At 38.0% G+C, this 16,113-nt stretch overlaps 2 protein-coding genes across 2 annotated transcripts; one reads left to right on the forward strand and one right to left on the reverse strand.

Annotated features, from left to right (window-relative positions):
• Positions 1 to 21: 21 nt before the first annotated feature.
• On the reverse strand, positions 22 to 7,286 carry PolA1 (DNA polymerase alpha subunit 1). Its single transcript, XM_053745777.1, has 11 exons — positions 7,150 to 7,286; positions 6,865 to 7,062; positions 6,481 to 6,671; positions 6,008 to 6,244; positions 5,180 to 5,794; positions 4,784 to 4,975; positions 4,062 to 4,217; positions 3,441 to 3,539; positions 3,088 to 3,217; positions 539 to 2,974; positions 22 to 355 (listed from the first exon to the last, which is right to left on the reverse strand). Exons 1-11 carry the CDS (start codon positions 7,163 to 7,165, stop codon positions 126 to 128), a joined length of 4,500 nt encoding a protein of 1,499 aa, XP_053601752.1. The 5' UTR covers positions 7,166 to 7,286; the 3' UTR covers positions 22 to 125.
• A 162-nt stretch (positions 7,287 to 7,448) lies between these two features.
• Positions 7,449 to 16,113, forward strand: Mcm7 (Minichromosome maintenance 7). The gene is made up of 16 exons (XM_053745612.2): positions 7,449 to 7,609; positions 7,699 to 7,802; positions 7,888 to 8,028; positions 8,424 to 8,551; positions 9,120 to 9,211; positions 9,439 to 9,665; positions 10,024 to 10,206; positions 10,442 to 10,626; positions 11,058 to 11,226; positions 12,183 to 12,335; positions 12,688 to 12,854; positions 14,002 to 14,168; positions 14,506 to 14,617; positions 15,099 to 15,197; positions 15,622 to 15,742; positions 15,907 to 16,113. Exons 1-16 carry the CDS (start codon positions 7,579 to 7,581, stop codon positions 15,985 to 15,987), a joined length of 2,160 nt encoding a protein of 719 aa, XP_053601587.1. The 5' UTR covers positions 7,449 to 7,578; the 3' UTR covers positions 15,988 to 16,113.

Consider the following 16,113-nt stretch of genomic DNA (forward strand, 5'->3'; position numbering starts at 1 on the left):
TCAGAGCAAAATAATAAGTAGTTACATTTTAAATATTTAATAATGCATAATAAACAAATGTTACATAGTAAAAACATGATCTAAACCTAATTAACGTTATGACTTACAAAAATAATAGAATACTTTTAATACATCCCTATTTCTAACAAGGCGTCTATCTGTTCAGTCTCTGGCAGTATATCAATCTCGACCGGCTCCGGTTTCACTTTGCTGCTCCCGGCTTTGGGGTCGAGGGAGAAGAATCTGAATAGCTTCGACAGATTTATGATGGAATACGCCGATTGCGCCAGCCAGTCCTCTACTGTTTCTTTTAGAACTTGCAGTGATGACGCCAGTTGAGGAGATACTTTTATTTCTGAAAGAGAAGATAAAACTACTAAAACGCAATAACATAAGGGAGAAATTTTGGTTATTACAATGTGGTGATTAATTTATATGAAAATTTTATAGTCTTTAATTTTTTTTTATGCCATGGGTAAATGATTCGATACTTGGAAGATAGAAAATTATGAATTAGGTAAGTGTAAGCATTACTTACTAGAATTGGCGCTTCTGCTGAGATCGAACAGGTACATAAAGAAGTTGAGCTGCAGATACAAGTCCTTCTCGGTGTATTCCCTGAACATGACTCCCTTTTCACAGAGTCGGCACAGTGGATACCCGGCGGCGAACGTCTGCGGCAGGCGTTGGCTGCGGTGCCCGCAAGCCGGGTCCTCGCACGACACCCAGCCCGCGTAGTACTCCGCGTGGTACTTCCGCAGCAGCACGCTCAGCTGATTCTGAACGCAAGCTAAATAATCCATCGGCCTCACCCCACACTTCTCATTCTGGCACTGTTCCAAGAAACACACATTATCTTTATCAATCTTCACGAAAGTTTCTCTGATATTATTTTTCGTTTTGCAACCCTCGTTAACACACACGAATGAGAAATCTTTACAATGTCTATATTTTTCGTGCTCGTTCTCCACTTCGTAAGTTTCTGTGTTGTCGTCCCGCCGCTTCATAATCTGCTTGTATCCGGAGGGGTCCAGCCCGAGGCAGTCGGCCACCCGCGCGGGGTCCATACCCTCGATCGGTTCGCATATTCTCGATATCACGGGATGTAGCTGATGCGCCAAGTAATAGTTGTAGTCTACTTTCAAATCCTCAGAGTTCTTCAACTCCTCTATATGGTACGCCCTTTGTACAGCAGATTTGCCAGATCCATCATCACAAATTATATAAGGCACTATGTCCCCCTTTTTGAACCTTCTACTATTTTTACTGTTGAGTCTGAGTGCCACTTGGACATGTGGTTGTAAATTTTTATCTGCGTACTCATTGGGATGCTTGGTTAGCTGTTTGGTTATAGTTAACATGGAGAGTGGCATTTTATTACTAACTAAATCATCTTTTAATTTATTCAAATGTGTCTGAATACTGTCTAATCTCTCATCGGCTGATTGTTCTGAAAGAATTTGGCTTAAAATAAATTTCCCGGCCTCGGCTGCCAACTGAGACCAGTCTCTCCTCACTATATCTAACCCTTTGTGTTCTTGAGTGTAAACAAATTCCCCGTTCTTATTTTTGTTTATGATCACTGCCGCATATTTTTTCTTCTTTAGTAACAACAGGTATCTAAACACACCATCGATATCCAATTCGATTTGCTTGTACTTCTTGTTGATTTCCCTTTTCAAATCGTTTCCGATTTTGAACACTGAATCATAGTCCAAACAGTTGGTGTTGATCATCAAACTGTCGGTGTCGCCGTAAACAACGTCGTAATTAAATTTTTGGACGATTTCTTTGGTATCCATTAGGATTTCTCTGCCTTTCATAGTAACCAGCGCCGCCAGCGGCTTGGCATAGAACCTCGAGTGTGTGAAACCTAAGCAACCATACATGGAGTTGGCGGTAAGTTTGAGAGCCATTTGTCTAATGTTGTACTGCATGTACTGTTCCGTAGGTAAATCTGATTTCATCAATTTTTTCACTTCTCTTCTGCTTTCGACAAGTTTCCGAATTTGTGTCGGGAGAACTCCGAACTCTGCATTAGGAGAAGGTAATACAAGATTAGCTATGTCATCGTCTGTGGCCGCAGCGCTTTTCCTTTTAATTGTAGTAAAACAGATATTGTATTCCTGCATAATACTTGGGTATAGAGAATTGAAATCCATTAGTAATATTAATTTGTCATAGAATCCTTTTTTAGGGTCGAGTACTAAGCCTCCAGAATAGGCTGCTTTTTTCTTGGCTTGTTTTTTAGGCGCATTCTCAGTATTCCCTTCACTTTCATCGTCAAGAACTACAGTTTTCTTTCCATACACTTTGTCTGGTACAATGAAATTCTTTTCCGTGAAAGCATGGAGCAGTAAAAACTCGTTTCTCTCAGACCTGCCTCCCATCAGAGTCCGGGACATGACATTGCCAGCTATTTGCGTTATCTGTAATGCTAGTGGAAGGACGTTTAGTTCGCACATAATTTTCAATATATAAGAAGTGTCCTGCATGCTCAATGAAACGAGTTGTAATAAATCTCTGCTGTTTTCATAGTAGCGAGGCAAGTCTTCGATCGCAACATCCACGCGTTCACCATCTTGCATTTTTAAAACGTCGACACATAGCGTGTTGAGGTCGAAACTCCTCGCCCTGATGAGTTCCATGGCAGATATTTTGATATCGCAAACGAGGCGTCCTAAAAACGCGTCTTTCGCCGCATACTTCCTCTGTGGTGTCACTGACCTCTTTAGCCTGCCTAATCTCGACCAGTTCGGTATGTGCAAGTCTAAAATATTCCCAATCAACACGTCCTGCTGGAATCCGGGTAAGTCGTGTCCCACAACTAAGTCGGGATCGGCTTTCCAGAACTGCACCATGAAACAGTTGAGAAGTTCTCTTTCTGTATCGCATTTGGTAAGCTTTGTTGCTTTGTACTGAGCAAATGCTTGTTTTAAATCCAACGGCCAAATTTCATTGCACTTTGTCATGACTGTAACCAAGAATAACAAATTTTATTAAGAATAAATATGAATAAAATTAAAATAATAATGAATGCTAAGTACTTACAAAGGTACTATTTATTACTCAACAAAAAATACTTACCACAAAAATGTTGTTGAAAAGGAGGATTCGGCGGCGGCTTGTTGATGGGAAACTGGTTGTGGATCAAACAGCTCAGCATTAGGATTTTAGCTTTCCTTGTCTTTGGGTCTGTGATCGTTCTCATATTTATCTGAAACAAGGCCTTTACCCTTACCACGACGTCTCCGAATTGCGTTATCAAAATCAAGTATTTGCACAGTGTACTTGCTAAAGGCGATGAGCTACCAGTGTTAAAATAGCTGTCTGTATCTATTTTACTTTTATTAACGATTTCCCTGCCTGGAGCGTTCGAAATTCGACTGTAGGAATCAGATAGGTCGATGTGGTATTAGTGTGACCAGTTTATGACTTACAGTAGCGACGACGACAGGCGGCGGGTCGTCGACATGATTCTTGATAACGCTGATGTGCTCCATCTTCTCCACTGCCGCTTCCAACTTGCACCACGATACCTTCAAATTGTTTATGAACTCTTTATTGTCGATACGAAATACATACATATTTAAAAAAATGTTTGAAGAGACTTATTGAAAGCAATAGAAAAGTAGCTCATATACTAGAATATCACAAGATAAACATGCCATATAAATTTCTGGTGATATCAAATTTGTAGATAGGTGATAGAATAAATCAGCTTGAAGTATTAACACGTCCACATACGCACAACTGCTATATTAGCTATAACAACTGAAGTGTCACCGAGGGTCTGCACATTTGCAATGTACCTTTTCTTGCGGGTACAGATATAGTAAATAAATACATGGAGGTTTGTTTACACATATATTAAAAATTAGGAAGTGTCTAGTCTACCACCAGTGGCCGTTTAATAAAAATGAATATACTGCCACTACCCGATTAGATAAGAAATAATGTTATTCTGACACTATAGGACGAACAAGAAATAATGATTTTACCGCTAGCGGTTCGATTTACTAAATGGTGGTAGACACTTTCCTATAGCATGTAAATGTTACCTTGGCCTGCACATTCTCGGGGTACTTGACTTCGAGCCAGCAAGGCCCTTTGATTTTCCTGTCCAGTAGGAATGTTTCTAGGGACGATGTGTTCGTGCCGAATATGTGTGAGAATGACAGGTACTTCTTGCCGGCTGGTGGTGGTGGGAATGATGCCTGGAATAGATATTTCGAACAATATTTTTATTTCTGTATACATACATAGATGCAGTAACTTGTCTCGTTTATGGCATGTTTTGTGTGCGCAAGAAACGACCTGTCTATGTAGAAACTAAAATCGAAGCCATGTTTCCATGGCGTAAATTCATTTTTCGCGTGTTTCTTGTTCATATCCTAACTAATATTATAAATGTGAAAATAAGTTTGCCTCTTTACGCTTTATTTACTCGACCAATCTTTTTGAAATTTTGCATACATATAATTTGAAGTACGGAGAAGGACATAGGGTGGGAAAAGTGACTGTTCCCGTGGGCGCGGGCAAGCCGCGGGCAAAAGCTAGTATAAGATGAATAATAATACGCGAAATATTGGCAGCATTTATTAAAGGGGCGTAAAGATTTTTTTTAGACTGAAGCAAAGATTTTCTTGACTCTCACACAATCATTGCTTCGTTATTTACGTCTAAATGGAGATTCTACAAGAGACAAGATTTTACAAAACTTGATGACTCTTAATTGAATATCTTTGTGTTGATTAATAAAGAGAAAAAATAATAGACTTACAGAATATTTGATTTCAAGATAGTCACACTGCGCAGGTATATCGGGCAGGTTGAAGCAGTAGTTCTTGGTGACCTTCCGAGACTTGAACTCCTTGAGGCCTAGCTCACTGGCTACCGAGCTGTTGAACTCTTCGTATAGGTCCATCATGGTCACCTCCTGGTCTGTGCTTTCTAGAGTCACTGGGTCTAGTTTCTGTCAAAGTAAACATTAAATGCTATGTTAAAAAAAATTATAGGTCCAGTAAGATATAATTGTGCATTCCTTTATCTGTAGGAATGATGCAGTTTATTTTTGAATAGCTGCTGTTAAAGTCTGTCTGGATTTTGTATGAAAATGCTTGCTAAGTAAAATGTTTTAAAAGGTATATAAGTTTAAAATGGACAATCAAATACTCACATACTCCCTAGGAAGCAAAAACATCTGTCTCGTAACATTCTTTATCACGAGACAGCAGGACAAACAGCCCGCCTTTTTGTCACCAGGCTTAGCATACACCTTCCCAAACAGGTACACCACTCCTGGCTTCACAAACCTGTCTTCCCAGGCATCCAGCCAGTAAAACCTTAGGACCTTCTCCCCATCCTCATTTGTATGAAGGGGAAGTTGACCATCACTAAGCACAGTGGCTTGTACTTGTTGGTCTCCTACTTGGTCACTCCATGTACTTGTCAAAGGTTTCAATTCTTTAGGTGACTCCTTTTTGGCTGGAAAGATCTCAAAATCATCATTTAGAAACTCATCAGCAACATCTGTTATGGTGTTACTGATTGGTTCATCTTTAACTTCAGTTTTAGGTACAGGAGCAGGAATGTCTTTTCGAGCCTCAGGGGTATCATTGCTAACATTATCATCAAAGTCCATATCTTGAGTGCTGAATTCCTCAATATTTTGAGTGGCAGAATCATCTTCAAGTTCTTGTTTTATTTCTTTATCTATTTTCCACTCTGTTTTCTTCATGACAGGTTTCTTGTCTTCTTTAGGTGGCTCTTTTGATGTGATAGTAGGTTTTTCCTGTAATGTAAAAATATAATTTAAATTAAACAGAGTACCATTGAATTCTACAGAAAAATGTAAAATACATTAGTTTATGCCACAGATAGCATTTGACACAAATATAATACTGGCTAAAGTATTATATGACTGTTAAGTACAGCATTTCATTCAACAAATGTATTTGTTGACAACAAAAAAAATAAGTTTGATAAAATTATCAATATTACTTACAGTTCCCTCGAATTTCATATCAGTTTTTGCTTGTCCATTGCTCAAAGAACCCACAGATGTAGGTTTCTTAACAGCAGAAGCCAGACTTTTGAAGTAATTCTGAGCATCCCGCTTGCTAGACTCCACTGCATTGGTCCTGGTGACCAGGGGTTTTGGCTTGACTGCAGTGGACGGGGCACTGCCATCCAAGTCCGATATTATGTCTGAGAGAATGCTGTCTTCTGATATTTTCAAATCCTATGAAAAAAAGGATATATAATTTTCAGAGGGTATAAATTGTTGTAGTCATAAATTAATTAAATAACAAGTTAAAATGAATTGTATGCTAGAATTATTTGTGAACTATATCCCAAGTAAAATGCAAGTCTATACATACATGTCTGCAGAAGAATGGGTTGGATTTAATTATTAATATAATCAAAATAAAACTTAATTATGTATGTTTTTAACTAGAACAGGTTCTATATACTTACCTCTTTCTTTTTAGTAGGCATTGATCCTAAAAGATTTCTTATATTGCCCTTAGATGACGGTGGGGCTGCAACTCTAGCTTTCCTCTTCTGCCCTCTACCTGTCTCCTTGTTGTTGGTGGCCACATATGTGTCGTCAATCTCATCTTCGTCATCAAATATCTCACGACCATCTTCCACATATCCTGTACCATCTATGACAAATATAATAATATAGATTATGCAGAAATAATTGCAATAAATAATTAAGTTGGCGACTATCTGACTAAATTACAAATTTATCTAAATTGTAACAGACAAGCTTAGAATTTAGGTAGTGGAAGTGGTGGTTTTACAATGACAACAACTTGTTTTGATTGAAATATTATAGAAACAAAAGATACTTACCGTCTTCAATCCAATCGTCATCCTGACGCTGGAGCACCCTGTCTGTGTACTCTTTTTCGTCCACAGTGTCGTAAACATTCTCCAAGTCGTCAACATTGTACTTATGTTTAACGCCTTTTCCTTTCAGTTGTTTCAACTTCTCGAAAGCCGACAATCGACCGTGTTTATCAATTTTTTGGCGCTTAGATCTCTGAGCAGCTGAAATGAACGAACATGTGTCAGGTAAGCATTGGTTTTAGAGGTACCTATTACAACTTATGAATTTAAGTACACAATACTACTCACCCAGAGAGTCTGCCATTTTCAGGTTTCAATGATTTATTAGCTTCAAATAAGGAAGATTTTTATAATACTATATAATAAAAATAAACAAGAAATCATTCATCCATTTCCTAAACATGACATTTCGTTTGGCGCGAAAGTATTCGACTACCTATATCTATATGTTTTTAAATTATAAAAAAGATGTAGGCAAAGATATAAATGCCAACCTGTTTAGTTACTTCCTAAAAAGACAGATGTCATACGGACATATATTATGCCATATGTCATTGCTAGAAATGTCATGCACGATCACGAAACCAATGCCCATTTTGGCGCCATTTCTGTCATTTCCGTTGCGATTGTGGTCGGTCAGCGTTTTTGTTTTTATTTATTGTTTTGTGTTGTTACATTACTTGTTATTAGTTAAATACAACATTATACTATCTCAAAATGGCGATGCGTGATTATGCTGCTGACAAAGGTTGCCTAAAATTGAAGTTTTTACTCGAAGTCTTTATCGGCTATGTAGAGGTTAACTTTACAGTTCTTTGTTTTTATTCTTCGTTACAGAGACCTTCAAGAATTTCTTCATTGATTTTTGCCAAACTGATGATGAAGGACATAAGAATTTCAAATATGCAGAGCAGCTTACTCGAGTTGCTCATAGGGAACAGGTACATATAAACTTCCAACTTTTAAGATATTCTAAGTAAACAAATACTTGTCATATTAATAAATATTTTTGTTATCTACTATCAGATTGCTTTTACTGTGGAATTGGATGATCTTCATGAAGCGAATGAAGAGTTAGCAGAAGCAGTGAAACAAAACACTCGCCGCTACACCAACATGGTCTCAGATGTGGTGTATGAAATGCTGCCTGAATATAAACATAGGGAGGTAAGTAAGTTTAATTAAAGTTCAGTTAGTTAAAAATATGTCTCAAGCTACAGAAGCAGGCATTTTTTAAAATATTTTTTTAAATGGCAAGACTCTTATAAAATATGGATATATGTATAGCACTTTTTTCATTTATTTTTATTATTTATCAGATTAGTTATCATTTACTTTATTTTTATTTTGTTGTGTTATAATTTATTAAACCTTTGAACGCCAAGGTGTCATATATCTTAAATGGCAATATGTTAGAAAATCTTACAACAAAGTCATTGGCGTTTCATGATTGTTTCCAACGGAGACCTAAAGGTGTCTATGGCGTTTAAAGGGTTAATAATCTTGGAGGTAACATCCTTTTGGGAATGTTGAAGTTAAACAATTGTTCCAATGGTTTGCAGGTGGCCGCAAAAGATGCACTAGATGTTTATATTGAGCATAGAATAATGCTGGAGGCACGGAACCACAGGATTCCTGGAGAGATGCGAGACCCCAGGAACAGATACCCTCCAGAATTGATCCGCAGATTGTAAGCAAACATAAATAAATAAAATTATTTTTAGTTTGTAGAATTATTGGTATAACTCTAATTAGTGTGTACTTTTTAATATATATTCCAATGCAAAAGTACACTGAAAGTATTATTTACACACACATTTCTTGTTACTAAAGCTGTCTAATTGCCTTTGATTCATACATAGTTAGGTATATCTATACACTTAATCTCCCATTTAGAATACAATCTTCAGTCTATTAAATCAGTTGCAATGCTTACTTGCACATACAACACTTGTTTTATTCACAATATTCCCAATCAGTGCAGTTTGAATCTTAACTTCATTAACAATATTCACACATTATCCAATGATAAACAGAATATAGGAAATGTAATCAATAAATGAAATTATTATAAATAATAAATTAGCATTCGCATCAAGTTTAACCTATATTATCTGTAAAGATGTGCTATAAACATTATTAAATAAAAGCTGAGTATTGAGTTAAGAGAGTAATTTTTAATTAATTTTTATATTAATTGTAATTTGGGATAGGTTATGTATTTTCTAATGCATTTCAACAAGTATTTTCGATTTTAGCGAGGTGTATTTCAAGGACATGTCTACATCAAAATCGGTGCCAATCAGAGAAGTCAGAGCAGAACATATAGGCAAACTTGTGACTGTTAGAGGTGAGACATCAGGCTAAATTTAATTTTATGTTTCTGAATATGCACAACAAATTTTCTGTAAAATTAAATTCTCTTGCTTTAGATGTATGTATATATATATATATATATGTGTGTCTTCTTGATAATTTGGAATTGTCATTAAGATTCCTATTGTATACATGTAGGCTATCTTAATACATATCAATTAAGATCAGGTGTATTCTATATTATGTAAATACAACATCCAGGTATTGTGACCCGCTGCACCGATGTGAAGCCCCTGCTGGTAGTAGCGACATACTCGTGCAGCGCCTGCGGAGCGGAGACGTACCAGCCCGTGCGGTCGCTGCAGTTCACGCCGCCGCCCGCCTGCTCCGCGGACGAGTGTCGGCTCAACAAGACTGCTGGACAACTGCACCTGCAGACGAGGGGCTCTAGGTTCCAGAAGTTCCAGGAGCTGAAGATCCAGGAGCATGTGAGCAGACAAACTGATTAGTTATGTTAGTTTGGTGTAGTTAGTTTAGTGGACACTTACAGTGATTTTGAAAGGGTTTGATAAGGAATGACATGATGGCCAGGGTCCATACCTTGCCAGTAATATATAGAATTTGTAGAAAGAAATACAGATTTTTCTAATAATTCTCTCTGATTGTTTTGTGTAGAGTTTACGACAAAGATACTTGGAAATTTGGAGTTCACAAAAAAGTTTACCTTAAAATTCCCTCCCTGATTCCTGACTTGAACCAACCGGGCAATCATCAACCTTTATGTAAAATCGTGAGTGTTGCCTGCACAGTGCACACTTCCCTATTAACACCTGTCTTCCATTCCAGTCGGACCAGGTCCCGGTGGGCCACATCCCGCGACAGCTGTCCGTGTACTGCCGCGGAGAGCGCAGCCGCCGCGCGCAGCCCGGGGACCACGTGGCGGTGGCGGGCGTGTTCCTGCCGCTGCTCAGCGTCGGCTTCCGCCAGATCGCGCAGGGCCTGCTCTCCGACACCTACCTCGAGGCGCATGTATGTTACACTGTGCTGCCGTGACGTAATCTTGCCACTTTTATGTGGTTGTGAAATGTTCAAAAAGAACAGAAAAGTTCATTACAAAACATTTATAGAATAAACATGCCATTAGCTCTACACGTTTTCGTTTACACTAGCCAAAAATATTACACTCATACTTTTAAATACATTGCTATACTGAAAGTGAAACTAAAGTAAATAAAATACAAAAAATAATAAATCTTATATCCAGGGTGTGACCTGCCTAAACCAAAACGACGAAAACGACTTGGCCGAGGCGTTGACCGAAGAGGAGCTGGCGGAGCTGGCTGATGAGGATCTGTACTCCCGCATGGCCCGCAGCTTGGCGCCCGAGATCTATGGGCACGAGGACGTGAAGAAAGCGCTACTGCTGTTGTTGGTCGGAGGAGTGGACAAGTTAGTCATCAATTATTTGTATTTTGTCATTCATTTTAGATCAACTCTTTAAATAAAATTCTAAATATACATGAAGATAGTCATAAGCCAATTAAAGGAAAATCCTCACAAAAAAAGAACTACCTAATGGATTTTTGTACGATTTTTCTGAGAAAGGTTTAGGTGTTATGGTTTTACCCGAGCGAAACCGGGACAGGTTACCAGTAACAAATAAACATATTAGCATATATTGCTGAAGCAGTTCAGTTACTCGGATATGGAGTTATTTACTATATGTGGTCGTCCAAATCAAAAGGAATGTTATGGCGGCTAGCACTTAGGTGTTTGCCGTTGTTCCAATACAAAACTACAAGCTATAAAGAAAACTAAATGCTAGCCACCATAAGGTCCCTTTCGATTTGGACGAGCACATATTATGTAACATTCCCCAGGCGGCCGAACGGCATGAAGATCCGCGGCAACATCAACATCTGCTTGATGGGCGACCCCGGCGTGGCCAAGTCCCAGCTGCTGAACTACATCGACCGCCTCGCGCCGCGCTCCCAGTACACCACGGGCCGCGGCTCCTCGGGCGTCGGCCTCACGGCTGCCGTGCTCAAGGTCAGGCAACACACACGCACACTAGCGCCACCATCACAATTTTACAATTCCGTACAGAAATGAAAAAACGAATTATAGTTAGTAATCTGTTAAGAAAGTGAAGAAAACTGATTTTTGTTAATTTTTTTTCTATTGCAATACCAAATGGAATGTCAAGAATGATAACCAATGTTGTCAGCGAACAGTAGACAGGCACCCTTATTTGTTTTCATCATTTGCTCGACAGACTAGTTGCCTGTGTATAAAAGCATTTATACGACAATCAAATGTCACTTTAATTGATCAATTTTATTTATACTAACATTTAGTATTTTTTGTCTCATTAAAGTAGGTATAACTAAAACGCTTTTTGAATCCAACATTTGTGACATTTGTGATACATTTTTTGTCTGTGACACTTTGGAAACAAGTGTCTGATTTGGCTTGATGGCAAAACTATATATATATATATATATATATTCGCTCTCATGGATATATTGAGAAATTTTGATATAAAATATAGTCTATAGCAATCTTGGATAATGTATTCTTTCGAATGGTGAAAGATTTTTTGAAATCGGTTCGGCAATTTCGGAGCTTACCCGCCTCAAACATACAAACTCACAAACGCTTACCTCTTTATAATAATAGTATACATAAATAATAAAATTGTGCCCCACTAGATAAAGGATTTATATTAGAATTTATTATTTTAGATTTTCATTACACAATCATCTCGTCATTACAGTTATCACAGTTCACATGGATATTGCTGGCTATCATAAACTGTGACAACATCATATATTGCAAAATTTTCTAATGAATTCGTTTATCTAGTGATCTGTGAGTGTAGTGTGCATCGACCAGCTACCACCAACCATAACTTAAATACTCCTGTCTGCGACGATGGCGTCGTTGAAACATCAACTATACAAGTCCTGTTAATATAGCCTTATATACAATATTTTTATTTATAGGACCCATTCACGGGCGAAATGATGTTGGAGGGCGGCGCTCTCGTGCTGGCGGACCAGGGCGTGTGCTGCATCGATGAGTTCGACAAAATGGCGGAAAATGATCGCACGGCCATCCACGAGGTCATGGAGCAGCAGACCATCAGTATTGCTAAGGTAAATGTGTCATTATTTGCTGAAAGGAGAGAATACTATTTTCTCGGCGATTATGCTGTGATTTTAGGTGTCAAAAAAACTTGTTTGATTTTCAATGGGAATCAACACCCTTTGACCTAGAATCATGAAATTTGGCAAAAAGTGTGAACAACAATTCAAATACAAGAGAAAATCCAAATATTGGTTAACTTATCGAGAGTTATTGTTCGATACTGGCATCGAATTACATTCATTTCATTTAACGACTACCGCCATCCAGCGGCAAGTGGTCGCATATACACTAAAATAGGTAAAATCTTACAACAAATTGAAAGTTCTTTTCTAATGAAACGTATTTGTTTATCTGTCCCAGGCGGGTATAATGACATGCCTGAACGCGCGGGTGTCGATCCTAGCGGCCGCCAACCCTGCATACGGCCGCTACAACCCGAAGCGCACTATCGAGCAGAACATACAGTTGCCCGCGGCGTTGCTGTCCAGGTTCGACCTACTCTGGCTCATACAGGACAAGCCTAACAGGTAACTTATCCGTTCTACGTACTGTCTATAAAGTGAAGTAAATAGTGAAGGCGCTGTGCTAGTAATCTATAAATCGGATAATAAGATAGTACTTGCACAGAAGTTATACCAATGGCGTGTTATAATTACAGTTAATGACATATATAGGCTCGTAATCTATTACGATATCCATGTAATCTAGCTGTTGTTTTTTGCGAATTAACACAATCTTCAATCATCTCGTTAGGTTTAATTGTCAGAATTAAGTTCTAGGAACACGACAATGTCTCATTCAATATTCGTTACTGGGAATCTGTTCACATCTTTTTGCACTTCCTCATTTGCATTGAAACACACATATTTGATATTTACGCGATGTTTTCTTATAGGCAGGTATCTTACTTTAGAATATTATTACTATTGTAATATGTCAAGGAAAACGGATTTTGTACGTAAATTATGAAGATATAAACGAAAAAATGTTTAACATTTTAATGGTTATTAGTAAATATTTGACTACGATTCAAACCATGGAGTGTCAGATACCTATTTTTTTTTTACTTATATGTATTCATTTATTAAAAATACAAATAATAAAACAAAATAAAACATAAATAATTGCAAAGTCAATCAAAAATGCCACCCCGAATTGTACCCGGTTCAAAAGTACCCATAACGCTAGCTGCGTTTCCTCGTTGGATAGCAATTGATAGCCTTTGAACCAAGTAAATTTTTTTTCTTATCTTATATTTTTTTATTAAATATTTTTTTACACTTCACCAATAGACGGATCCAGAACATTATTTTTGTGTGTTTTCTTTTTATTTTCAATTTGTGGACAACAGAACTGGTCTATTTTTTATTTATTTACAATTTATTTATTAACCATTTTCTATTACCGGCCAACAGAGAAAGTGACCTAGAACTGGCCTATATTTTATTGTTTATTTTTTAGTTTAATAAGAGAGCTAAGAGAAGAGAAGAATTTTTTAAGGTTTTTACAGCTCACCACAGAGTCAACTGGCCTATTTTTTATTGTATACTGTATTTTTTTGTTTTTAATTTCATCATTATCATGACCCACTGCTGGGTATAGGCCTCCTTCCGTCTACGCCAACCATCTCCGTCCTGTTTTTAATTTATTTTGAAATAATCACCTGGTGAGCAGAGAGAAGGACCTGGAGCTGGCCCGGCACATCGCGTACGTGCACCAGCACTCGCAGCAGCCGCCGAGCGCCGTCGCGGCGCTGCCCATGCGGCTGGTGCGCCGCTACGTCACGCTGTGCAAGCGCAAGCAGCCTGTCGTGCCCAGAGCGCTGGCTGACTACATCGTCTGTACGTATCCTAATCCTAAACTTAATATTATAAAAACGAAAGTCTACGCTTTATCCACTAAAACAATCGTCATGAAATTTCAAAGGGATCCAAATAAAAATAAAGTCGCATACATACTAGTAAACAATACTGTCAGTTAGTGTGCAGGTTTCCTTGCGATGTTTTTCCTCCGCAGGAATCGTTGGTCGAATGAAAACACACTGGTGTTGCACGAGTAGGTTCTTATGGCGGGCGTCTCAACCATTAGAACCGTTCGAAAACACTTGAACATCGAACGAACGAAGAATTAAAGACGCTTCAGTGAATATTAGTCAAGAGAGGTACCTTTAACTTGCAGCATCGTACGTGGAACTGCGTCGCGAGGCGCGCTCAGCGCGTGACGTCACTTTTACTTCAGCCAGAAACCTTCTCGCCATACTGCGCCTGTCCACCGCTCTCGCCAGGCTGAGGTAATACTAATGCCAGCTCCACACTGTTGTCGAACAGTTTGCCAACCTTTGGCAGATTTGCTATACATTGCTCGTTTTTCTTTGCGGCAAATAAAAGCATTCGTGCTAGCTAAGCAAAGTTCACGCATTCACGTCGGCATGTGTCTGTGTTCGGTGAAAGTGTGGAGCTGGCATAGTAATATTTTTTAACAAAAATTTATCACTTGGTAACAAAAATTTCTTCATTCCTTCGTACACGTCGCTTCTGTTCCGATGACAATACATTATTATAACAGTATTATGTATCTGCGTACCCATAGTCGGTAAAACCTTCAATTTATTTTAACATCAATTTATATTTATTCATGTTTTTTTGCAAATATTTTTGCTTGCAAAATTCAGCATAATAAGCCGAAATAATACCAGGGACTCGCGAGGATGATAGAGAGATTAAAAATTACCAATCAAAAATCTTCTCTAAAATTTATTTGTCCTTGTGTAGGTTATCGGACGTGGTAGAGAAGGAAGACGTGTCGGAGGCGATCCGACTCGTCGAGATGTCGAAGCAGTCGCTGCAACACGTGGACGAAAATGTTCAGAGGTTTGTGTGATTATTTCTATAGTATCTATATTTGTTAGTTGAAAATATGAGTACATTTGTTTTAATTGTCTAACCAGTTAACTATTATATGCTATGTTTTTACAACATAAGTCCGTTTTCATATGTTAATTCTCTCAGAAATAAAACTAATTTTTCGTAAAATTACATCTTTATCATACACATATCATTCATTTTGCCTGAATTTAACTGGTTAAAAAAATTATTTGTAAAGGTATTTAAAAAAAACAAACACGATATTTTGATATTTTTATGAATTACGCAATGATATCTCTTCCAGTAGACTCAGCAGAAGTACTTAAAAGGTAGACTGGGGATACCACAAAAAAAAATAATTAAATACTGCAACAAAATACTTTTATTTGTTAGTTTGTAAACTAGATTTGCTCAAATGATGTGTCAACAGAGGTGTAACCCCACTGGACCGCATATTCGCGATCGTGCGCGAGCTGGCGGGCGCCAGTCAGACCGTCAACATCGCCGACGTCATCGAGCGCTGCGTCGACAAGGGCTTCAAGCCTGACCAGGTCAGTATTATTATAGTTTTACCCGAGAGAAGAGATGGACTGCTAAAAAATATATAGTGCGATGTAGAAATAGTAATAGATTTAGATTAAGAAAAAAAAATGTCTCCTACACGCTAATCTTAAACAGTTCGTGTGGAACTTTTAACTCCAATTGTCCGTTACAGGTGGACGCTTGTATCGAGCAGTATGAAAATCTCAATGTGTGGCAAGTGAACCAGGTTCGGACCAAGATCACCTTCATGTAACTTTGATAAAGAAGTTAGAATTAATTAGAACGTAAGTACAAACCCCGTGCCTAATGTTGACTGATAACTTGAGTGAATGTTAATGTATGCTGATTATATTTTTAATAATAAAGAACTTTTCAAAAA

This window comes from Plodia interpunctella, chromosome 5 (assembly GCF_027563975.2).
Source record: "Plodia interpunctella isolate USDA-ARS_2022_Savannah chromosome 5, ilPloInte3.2, whole genome shotgun sequence".
Lineage (NCBI taxonomy): Eukaryota > Metazoa > Arthropoda > Insecta > Lepidoptera > Pyralidae > Plodia > Plodia interpunctella.

Excerpts from the sequence above, each read along its gene's own strand:
- PolA1 (XM_053745777.1), bottom strand. Across the intron at positions 6,672-6,864 it reads TGACGATTGGATTGAAGACG|ATGGTACAGGATATGTGGAA; the intron begins GTAAGTATCTTT and ends TATTTGTCATAG. Across the intron at positions 4,976-5,179 it reads TTTTGCTTCCTAGGGAGTAT|AAACTAGACCCAGTGACTCT; the intron begins GTGAGTATTTGA and ends TTACTTTGACAG.
- Mcm7 (XM_053745612.2), top strand. The coding sequence starts at position 7,579 with ATGGCGATGCGTGATTATGCTGCTGACAAAG. Across the intron at positions 7,610-7,698 it reads TGATTATGCTGCTGACAAAG|AGACCTTCAAGAATTTCTTC; the intron begins GTTGCCTAAAAT and ends TCTTCGTTACAG. Across the intron at positions 8,029-8,423 it reads CTGAATATAAACATAGGGAG|GTGGCCGCAAAAGATGCACT; the intron begins GTAAGTAAGTTT and ends AATGGTTTGCAG.